Raw genomic sequence first — 11,627 nt, 5'->3', positions numbered from 1 at the left:
AAACTTAATATTGAATTAAATGAAATTGTTATTTTTAGTTCCAATGTTTCCTGTGTGAATGTTTGGTATATTAAATTATGTCATATAAATTATAAATATGTGAGAAACTTAAGTAATCTTGGATTAATTCCAAAACTTGAGAATGAATTTGAAAAATATAATTTAAATCTTATAGCATGACTAAAATTTCAAGAAAACCTTTTAAAAGTATTAAGTATAATTTGAGTTATTAGAACTTATACATACTAAAATATGTGAATTTGATGATATTTTAACTCGTGGTGGTAATTATTAATTTATAACTTTCATTGGTGATTTTTTCAAATATTCATATGTTTTTCTTATGAAACATAAAAGTGAGGCTTTTGAAAATTCTATTATTTTTCTTAAAGAAGTTAAAAATAAAACTAGCAAAAAAAATTAAAAGGTTTCAAAGTTATAGGGGTACAGAATATGGTTCTATTGATTTTAATAATTCTATTCAATCTCATGATATTGTGTATAAAGTTATAGCTCTATATTTGCCTTCTTAAAAGATAAAGCCGAGAGAAAACATAAGGCCTTAATTTATTTGGTAAATTTTATGCTTATAAGTTTAACTTTTTAAATATTTATTTTATTTTAAATAGAATTCCATATAAAACATCTATTTTAACTTCTTTATGAATTATAGAGAGGTTATAAACTAAAATTAGATATTTTAAGAGTTTGGGGTTGTTTAGCTTTTGTTAAACTTTATGATCCTAAAAGACCAAAACTTGGTAAATTTTTCTTGTGTTTATTTGAGTTATTCCTTGAATATTAAAGCTTATAGATTTTTTGATTTTGATACAATGAATTTATAGATACTATTTTTCATAAAAAAAAATTCTTTTTAAAATAAAAAATAGTAGGGATAAAAGTTTCCAAATCTACTATGAAGGTAGAGTTGATAGCTTTAGCCATGACCAATGATGAAGTGGGTTGGTTACATGATTATATATATATGAAATTTCTATATAAGAAAAACCAATAACACTTGTCTTAATTCATTATGAAAGCATTGTTATTATTGGAACAATGCATGAGAAATATTACAATGATTATTCCAAATATATTAAAAGAAAGAATAGTATTGTGAAATCATATATGAATAATAGTACCATAAATGTTTACTATATCAGTATAAAGAATTATACCGTTGATCATTTTACAAAAGCTTTGGCTAAATATATGATCTAGATAACATAAGGGGAATATGTTTTAAGCTCAAAGAAATATAAACTACTTATAAGGATACCTTATCTAGTTGACTATAAATCTTAAGATATAGGTTCAAATAAAAAAAAATGAATCATAAAGTAATAGATTAACATGCACTAATTTATTCATGTACATCCTTATGGTGCAAATGCATATATCCCTAGACAAAATAAGATTAAGTTTCTTTAATGAAAATTTTAATATGTTTTATTGGGATGTTAAAGTCATGAGAACATCCTTGATAGGCATACTATATGAACATGAAAATGGGACTGTTTCTTTTGAGAATTGGGTGAGTTATTTAAATTTTATTTATAAAAGTCAAGATCAAGCATAAAGTTATAGAAGCCGTTTGGCTACGCGTTAGAGTTTGTGTTTTTTTTTAAATGTACGAAGCAAACTTTTGGTTAACAAAAAATAGCTAGTTATTGTGCATCGTCCTACAATAAATTGCGTGCGAAACGCAAGAAGATGGAAAGCAGAAAAAATGCTGCTTTCTTACATGATTCTTAAATTTTCACTGAACAATGTATCATGCCTCCACTGTTCAGTAAATAGTGGAGGCATGATACTGTTCAGTGAACAGGAAAGGCATACTCCACTATTCACTGAACTGTGGAGCATGTGAACAATGCAAGCTGTTCACGTGATTATTTTTTTCAGTGTGTTAATTTTTTTAACATTTTTTTTAAAAAGACTAATATAAAGTGAATTAAATTTACTTTCACTGTAATATCAATTTTATACCTGATAATATTTTATCTACGCTCAAAAAATTATGAAAACTGTTGTTCTTATCGGATGAATTTTGTATGTAATGAAATTAGAAATAGTTTAATGAAATAATAAAAATTATTTTTTATAAAATATTTTTTATTTCATGATGTAATAGTAGTAATTAATTCTATAATATTTAAATTTAAAATAATCAATATTAATATATATATTTTTAAATTATTTTATAACCTTAATTTAAAAAGCATTCTTAACCAAACACATTAAATTACTTTTTCTTCAATCTCAATTTCAACAACAGTTTTAACCAAACACCTATTTTTCAAATCAATTTCAATTAAAAGTATTTTTATAAAATAATTTTTTTTAAACCACGACCACAACAGCTACTACAATATCAAACACACTCATAATATGCTAGCTTCAAAACTTATCACAAAATATCTAAATATTGTTTCTGTGTTATACAATATTTATCTCTCATAAAAAAACTATAGTCCATGAAAAGGTTTATTATTGGCTTAAGAGTAATATTGTTGAAGTAATAAGTATGGGTTCAAGCTATTAGCACCTTTATTATATAATATGTTTGTTTCATTGCCTAATATGTTTGTTTTCTTTCCTAAACATGTGACTATTATTTTTATAAAAATAAGTGAGGAATTGTTAGAATATTTTTATAAAAATTTAAAAATTTTAAGAAGTTGTTATAAGAAAATAATTACCCTTTTAATTTTTTGCTTTTGCAATACTTTATATGCCTTTTAATTGTCTTTTAATTACATGCATTTACAGAACATTATATGATTTTTAATTATAAGTTATAAAGCATTAATTCTTTTATTTTCATGTTACAAAATGTTATATGCCTTTAATTGCAAGTTATAAAATATTATGCATGTTAGAGAATAATATAAATCATATCTTGGAACCTTACCTAATAGTTTAAACTTTTGGGTTGAGATGATTCTTTAACATGGTATTAGAGTTTTGACGACTAAGCAGTCACGAGTTTGAATCTCATCATCCCTATTTATTTGATAAAAAATTAAGCACAAGGTAATGTGGACCTGTGCAAGTTGTAAACTCAAATGACTTTCACTTGATAAGATGTGTCAGAGAATAATATAAATCATATCCTATAACCTCACCTAATAACTTAAGCTTTTGGGTTGAGATAATTATTTGATAATGCATAACAATTATTTTCTTTTAAAAATGATTATTAAATCTTTAATAATTTAGAATTTAAATACTTATACTCTCTTACCTATATATAAATATACAACAACATCTTAAATATCTATTCATTATATTATTTACAAAATCTTTCTCCCACTAAACCAAAGCCATGTTATTTTGTTGTTACATTTTGCTTGTTGTTACATTTGAGCAAGAGGGGTGCTATTCTTTCTAGAGTTTCAATTCTTACAAGTAGTGGAAGCCTGTGAGACTAGACAAAATAAATAAGTTTTTTGTATCTTTCTTGATTCAATACATTAAATTTGTTTTGAGCAATGTGTATTGTTTAAGAAAACAACATGTTTATGTCTTATGTCAGTAACATAAATAATTTTATTAAAACTATTTTTTTGGTGTTTTTTATTTATATTATTAGGTATTATTTTTATAATCTCTAATAAATTTGATACTTATTATTGAATAACCAAATACTTTCAACAATATGGTTATAACAAAATATAGTTTTAACTTTCAATCGTATTTTTTTTATTAATATAGATATTCAGGTTATATATTTCAACTAATTTTATAAATTTTAAAATTAATAACTACATGAATTTTCAATAATTTTAAAATTTATAAAATTTAAATTAATAATTTTAAAAAATAAAAAAATCTGCAGCCTCACGGGTTAAGATTTTCAGATTTTCAACCGTACCTTACAACGCTGCTAGATGTACCGTTATTACTTATTCATAGTTTCTTCTTTCAACAAAGAAAATCATTTTGGTTCATTTACCACGCATCTTTCATGACTCGAACCCAGCCCTAGAACTAGAATATGAACTAGCTTCTAACCCAGTACCAGAACCATCACCCGACCCAGATGAAAAAGATGATGAACTGGAATTGCAGCGAGAGGATCTAGAACCTGAACCTGCTCCAGCACAAGATCCTCATCCACCACCACCCAGCCCATTACCCAAACCAACTCCCGACCCTCCAAGGTCCATGCCCAAGTCCTTTCTTGCAACCCGGCATTCACCGACGGCTAAAGATGCAACATGGAGACCTAGAATTGCTAAACACTTCAAATTGCCTAAATTTTAAGCCGAGAAACCAAAGGTCCAAAGTACCAAGTACTATGTATGCATGTGTATACTATATAAGAGTATTCTTTTAGTTATTAGAGATTACAAGTTTTTGTGGGAGGCGAGTTGATAGATGGTGCTATATTTACACTTGCAGAAAGTGAGGTTTGGGAGTTGTAGTGGGCATGATAAAAGGTGTAGGCGTGGGGATTGTATCAGAAAATAGAGGAGGGGACACCATGTGCTAATTTTCTTCATGAATTATTACGCATTGCCATGTGTAATGTGAACATTCTTTTTGTAAATTCCATTGGTTTACAAAAATTTGTGGACCAAAAAGCTGAGAAATGGATTGCATAACTGGGAGATGATTTTGGAGTATGATAAGCTGGACACAACATTATGAAGGTGCCGTCCCATTATAGATCGTGGAGTGTTGTCGATCTTTACTGTCGGATGCTGCTGATTATGGAGGAAATTAAAGAAAGTATTGCTTAATACATGTTAGATGTGCTAGAGAAGATAATGACTGGAGTGTTATTAGTCAACTTAGAGGATATATATTCACACACACACTTAAATCGCTCATAAACTACATGGTATTTTATTAGAATTGTATGTTGACTATGAAAACTCCAAAATTGTTTAAAAATGGGACAACAAAATCCAATAATTAAAAGTTGAAAAATAATAAATTATATGATTAGTTTTAATAATAATAATAATAATAATAATAATAATAATGATCTTTTGATATTATTACATGGTAATATAAAATCTCTAATTATTTAATATTGAAGTTGAAATCATTATTTAATATAATATCGATCATAGTTTAAATTAACTAAATAATTAAGAGTTTCAATCATAATATTCTCACTTTCTCTTTTCATTAAAATTTAACAATCAAATACAATATAATGATAGATATGTTAATGTTTTCCATCTAAATAACTTTTTCGGGTGTTAGATAGTAATATAAAATTTATTCAATACTTTAACTTTTTGGATTGACTTCTATAAATGATGATAATGATGATGATGATAATGATTGAGTTAGTTTCATTATTAAATATTAAATTGGATATGAATTAAGTTTTTTAATTGACCTCGAATTTAGGATTTCACGGGTTGTGAATTTGAAAGATTAATCATGTTTAGGAGTTTGCCTGAGTTTATTTATTTATTTTTATTTTTTTTAAGCTCATGTTTTTTCAATTTTATCTTTTAATATTTATTTAATTAAAGTAATTTTTTTGTTTGTTTTTTATAAATTTTTTTCGGTTTTGAAAATGACCCGGGCTGTTTTGAGTATTTTTATTTGCCATTTTTTATTAAATTTAACTTTTTTTAAAAAAATTATTTTTAAATTAAACTAAATTAATTGATTAAATATAATCATAAAATACTCATTTGATTGCTTTTATGATACATGTTCTTTTAAATTGTTTGATTTGTTTTTTGGGTAATTACTCTAACAATGCATGTATTCTCTTTTTGTGTCATGTGTAGCTTTTCACAATAGTAGTGGAATCGTATCAGTAAACTCTTCTAGTGGTGGATGATGCCTACAACAGAGGAGCGATGAGTCTTTAACAAGTTTTTTTTTTCTTTCAAGTATAATAGTATCAACTCGTTTTTTATATTAATTATTGTTATTTTTTTGTTCACTTTATTTATTATCAATATTATATTTTTAATGATATTATTAAATCAATCAAGTTTATTAAACACAATAAGTTAATCATTCATGTCCCATTTTTTTATTTTTTTATAAAATCACTAGACTCGTCTTAACTTTTTTTTATATTAAAAAAATACACGAGAGACTATTTGATATATCATAATTCATATTCATCAAAAAGGTATATCCTAATTCATCATTTTCTAAATGATAGCCTCCGCTAGCCTGCTTAAAAGATCAAGATCATGGTATTAGATTGTCCTTACAGGATGCTATTAGCCTAATAAATTTTGTTCTTGGTATTTTCTACAATGCTGTTTTGGAAAATCCCAAAAGCTTTGATCTGACCACGGACTACTGAAATAATTTATTAAGTTTTTTGAAGCGGTTTCTATTTTTTTTTCCTAAACATATGTGCTGTTTTTCTAAATAAATTACACTCAAACACTTAAAATATGTAAATATTGATGTATTTTACTTTCTTCTGAATATAGCTTAATGATTGTGTATTTGGTAAGTTCGATCGAGTCTTGATATATATATAGAAGATGAGCTTGAACTTGAACTAGACCCAGACCTAGAACCCGAACCCGAACCCGCTCCAGCACCGGAGCCTGATCCACCACCACCCAGCCCTATACCCACTCCAACACCCAGCCCTACCCCTAACCCTCCAAGATCCAGGCCCAAGTCTTTTCTCGCAACCCGGCTTTCACTCACAGCCGAAGTTGCAACAAGGAGAGCAAGAATTGCTAAACACTTCAAATTGCCCATTTCTTGAGCCTAGCAACCACAGGTCCAAAATTATCAGATACTATGTATGTATACTATATGTAAGAGGAATGTTGTTTTAGCTATGTATCTATTACACTCTCAAGTTTTTCGTGAGGGGAGAATGGAAAGATAGAGCTATATTTATACTTGTGTATAGTGAGGTTTGGTGGAGTTTATGGTACCACTTAAAATTAAAGATGGTAGGCGTGCAGACTGTAGCAGAAAATTAGTGGAAGCTGGAGACCTGCTAGTTAATTTTCTTTATTTATGAATTATATATCATGCATTGCCAAGTGTATGCGATATGAACATTTTTTAAATTAGTGTTGACCAAAGTTTGTGGCTAACAAAAGCTGAGAATCGGATTGCAATGCGCGTCGGACATGAGTTAATTTATGAAAGATGGTGCCTGCCGTCCCATGAATCTCAAACCCACTATAGATAGTGGAGCTTGTTTGGTTGGATTGTACTGTTGATGTTGCATTGAAGGAATAGAATAATGCTTATACATTTTATAGATAGAATAGTATCGTTTGCCTCAAAGGATATACATTTTATAGATAGAATAGTATCGTTTGCTTCAAAGGATATATTAGAAGACACTGGAATGATCAAAGATTTAACTATCATAATGCGTTACATCCTACAAAAAATAGTTCATCTTAAATAAATTATTTGAGATAGAATATTCACATATATTGACTATTATGATAATCTTTTATGCTTAAGTGCTGTGTTATATAATAAAAAGATTATCAAAATTATATGGGAGACAAGTAGGTAGGAGGGCATATGAACCTGTTAGGAGATGCTATCTAGCATATTTATTAAAAAGATTATAAAAAATAGTTTTTATTTATTTATTTTTGTGCGTGGAAGGGCTAGATACTTGAGCATTTTGCAGTTTAATATGTTTACAAATTAAATTCTATATGGGACAAAAGAGTGTAGCACCGCAGCATGCAGTCTTATCTTTCCTTACGGTCAACTTCACCGAGTTCACGATCCACTCACTCGCTGCCAAGAAAAGTCATCTTCCATGTCTTGCATTGCAAGCAATAGTCACTCGCTGCCAAGAAAAGTCATCTTCCATAATGAGTCTTGCATTGCAAGCAATAGCTGTCCTAGCTAGCTACTTATGTGTTCAGTTCATTTAAGTACACTGTAGCTTTTTTTCTGTCAATTCCAACCACAAAATTTGGAAATGGAAGATTCTAGAATGCATTTACCCTGTGCTGGAAATTAACTTATTTAATTAGAAGAAATGAAGATGGATAGAACTTCTAACCATTTAGTTAACGGGATTTTGGTATCGCTTCTTAAATTTTTAAGCATATTCTTCTTTGATGTACGTTGTGATATTATATTACAAATTTTGTTTCGTAAAAGAAAAATACATGTCTTGTTAATCATTGATATTGTAAATCATATATCGTTGGAGCTACTAGTAAAATTGCGTGAACAATCAAGTCTGCATTATTGAGATTTGCTCGGAAATAGTTGTTTTTATATTAGAAAGAAGATATTGAACTTGTTCTGGGATATTTCTGTTTGATAAGCCTCGTGTCCTACGGATTAAAGTATGGTAGAGTTCAAGAAGATAAAGGAATGGTTATTTTTGTATTTTAAAAATATTTTTGAAAATATTTAAAATATTTTATTTTATTTATTTATTTTAAATTAATATATTTTTTATTTTTTTAAATTATTTTGATGTGATGATATCAAAAATAATTTTTAAAAATTAAAAAAATTATTAACATGTATTTTAACACGAAAAATTATTTAAAAAAAAACTACAATTACAGTACCAAACAAAATCAAAATGTGATAATAATTAAAACCTAATTATAATTAATAAGTCAAAGAAAGTAATAACAAAAATACAAATAAAAAATATTATGTTGCATTCAACAATGTTGATGATAAAAATAATTTATTAATAATTTTAAATAATAAAAAAATATTTAAAAAATTTCATATGCATTTTTACTTGTCAAATCACCCAACGAAAATACCAAAAGAAATTTTGTTGGTGATTTGAAAAAAATCTGACAACTCTTGTTCAAACACAACCTCCACAAATTTATTTATCTCATTTCAAAATTAAACCAAAACCCCCACCTCTCTCTTTCTCTCCCTAAAACCTCCATCCATCTTCACAAGTTGGGCTACCATATCTCGCCAGTGCCAGGCAACAACTCTCCCAATTAAGGCCTATTCAAACACAGCCTTCTTTGGTTTCTTTTCATGTCAAGCTTTACTTCACCAAGCCTCAAACCTGTCCATTTATATTTTAAGTTAATCTATTAAAAATGTTTTGTAATATTTGTAATTTACTTTGTATTTTACTTGTTGAACATATCAGACTTTGGTGAATTAATATAGAATTTGTATTTTGGAGTTTGTTTGAACTTGAATAATTTTTACCTGATGTAATTTTATAACTTAGACATGTTAGAATTGAAAAAATAATTGATAATTTAATGAGTGTCAATTATTATTTTTTATCAATTTTATGGTTAAGTTCAAAATTTAGAAAAAATTCAATTTATGTGGAATTGATAATAATTTGGGTGTTAATTAAAGTTACTTATTCTTGAATTGAATAAATAATGGGTAGTTAGTTGGATAACAATTATTTTATTAGTTAATTTTATGGTTTAATGAGTTAAAAATTCAATGAAAATGAAATTAAATTAGTGTGGAATTGACAATAAGTAGGGTTAAGCATCAACCTATGAAGTGGTTGATGGTTATTGTATCATGAATTATATTTTTCTAATTTGAAAGAATTGAGTTATTTGGAATTTAAGAAATGATGGTTTATTGAGTTTTTATTGTGAATTAATAGTTGGTTTATGTAGGTTAATTGTGATTCTTTTTTAATAAATAATTAAATTTGTTATTGGCATGTTTTACTAGCATTTTAGTATTTGTAAGTTATTAGTTCAAAATTTTACATTACATAATAACTATTTATTTGACCTACCTAATGTGTTTGGTTAATAATATTAGGATAATAATCTTTGTTAATCTAAAAAAAATTATTGGTATCAATATATTATATAGGTTTCATAAATAATAGATAATCATTCTTCGATGCATTAAAAGTCAAATAATAGATTGTATAGGCAAGATTTTCTTAAAGAGATTGAAGATTTTATTAATTTTATAATTTGTAATCCAAAGAATATTAGTGATAGTGAAACTTTATATCCATGTGCAAAGTAATAAAATAAAAGTTTCAACATAAAGATGTCATGACAATATATCCATATAAAAAAGAGTTTGTCGAAAAATAATTAGATTGATTTGCACATGTAAAACAATAGGTTTCTTATGATACCATATTAAAAATGATGGTTGTTTCAACTTTTAGTTCTAGCAATATACATGTATTTGCGACAGGGAATATAAATTCTTATATGAGTATGGAAAATGAATGCAATGAAAATGAATTATGATTATTTAAGTAAAATTTAACATTAAGATTCCTTTAAATGAAGAATCAAATATTGATATAACTAGGTTTTTGGAACTTTTGAAATATTCGAATGAACTATTATGGGATGGATGCACAACTCACAACAAGTTATCGACAATAACACAAGTGTTTACTATTAAGTTTGATTTAGGGCTTAGTGGGACTGATTATGATCAGATCCTTGAATAGGGAAAAAACATGTTCCCTGACTGAAAGATAATTTTTATATAGTCAAATACATGATGAAACCTCTTAGCTTAGAATATCAAAAAAATTATATGTCCAATTTTTTTTGATATTGTGCTATGATGAATATAGAAATATTATTAAGTATAAAACATGTGAGCATGCTTGATATAAGCCTTATAGTTGAACAACACTTATTACATATAAAAAGTTAGGATACTTCCTAATTAATCCTAGGTTATAAAGAATATTTATGTCTTGGAAGACTGTTGAGCACATGATATAACCCAAAGTTTGACCTATTTTCTTTTTATTTAATTTTTAAAGGGGTTAAAATTATTTATTAAAAAATTAGGGATTTATTTCGGTTAAATGTGTGATTTTTCAACTTATAAGAAAACTAAGGATTATAAAATATTTTTGCTATTCTCTCATAATCTTTAGTTTAAAAAGATCATCAAGATAATGATAGCTATCTATTTTTAAAATTTAATTTTTAATTCTAATCAAATTTAAATTTTTAAAAAGAGAATGAGTTTGTTTAGGATTTTTTTTATATATGCTATGAGACTCTTGTATTATAAATACAAATCCTAGTGGATACAAAAATAAAAGGGAAGCATTAGTCAATATTTTTTTTCATACACACCCATTTAAGATATATATATATACACACACACTAAACCTAATTTCTAAGGGGAGCTGCCAACCACCAGATCCTTTCTAAAATCTTCAAGCTCTCAAGCTTACAAGACCATACAAGGCCAACCTTACCCCCTCATAAGCCACTTTGAACATTTCCTTTCTTCTCATCCTGCATTAGCATGCATCCATCATCGATAATCACAGCTCCTCAACTACCATGAGCATGCACTAGCCATAACAGGAGCTTCATTTTCTTCTCCCTACTAACATTCATCCTATAAAATCCAAAAACATCCCTCGCCAACTGAAGCCTCTCATCATGAAGAGTAACACCATCCTACTTCTTTTCTTTAACCCATCTCCCACACAGATCTAACAATTCTAATCTCAGTAGCCACTCCTAGCCCACATATGGAAACACTTACCAGTCCACAGCTGCCCCGTCTTATTGGCATCAAAATCCAAAAACCTTATTTAAAATTAGCGTTCTAACCAGAGACCCAACACATTTCCTCTTTAAAATCTTATTTCTCTTAACCCATCAACTTCTTTTTAGCCACCATCACCAGCCATTCATTAGAAACACCTAACATCCTCCATC

The 11,627-nt window shown here is 27.4% G+C and overlaps 1 protein-coding gene across 1 annotated transcript; it reads right to left on the bottom strand.

Moving 5' to 3' along the window:
• Positions 1-4,115: 4,115 nt before the first annotated feature.
• Positions 4,116-6,708, bottom strand: LOC105115359 (acanthoscurrin-1-like). Its single transcript, XM_011012216.1, has 2 exons — positions 6,531-6,708; positions 4,116-4,258 (listed from the first exon to the last, which is right to left on the bottom strand). Exons 1-2 carry the CDS (start codon positions 6,706-6,708, stop codon positions 4,116-4,118), a joined length of 321 nt encoding a protein of 106 aa, XP_011010518.1.
• Positions 6,709-11,627: the final 4,919 nt, after the last annotated feature.

This window comes from Populus euphratica, unplaced genomic scaffold, assembly GCF_000495115.2.
Source record: "Populus euphratica unplaced genomic scaffold, PopEup_1.0 scaffold679.1, whole genome shotgun sequence".
NCBI classification, from domain to species: Eukaryota; Viridiplantae; Streptophyta; class Magnoliopsida; order Malpighiales; family Salicaceae; genus Populus; species Populus euphratica.
This window is presented reverse-complemented; position numbering and strand designations above follow the sequence as displayed.

Bases quoted from the DNA above. Each gene is read 5' to 3' on its own strand.
- LOC105115359 (XM_011012216.1), bottom strand. From the start codon at position 6,708: ATGGGCAATTTGAAGTGTTTAGCAATTCTTGCTCTCCTTGTTGCAACT. The intron at 4,259-6,530 runs GTTCGGGTTCGG...CTTAAAATTTAG, and splicing joins AGGCTCCGGTGCTGGAGCGG to GCAATTTGAAGTGTTTAGCA.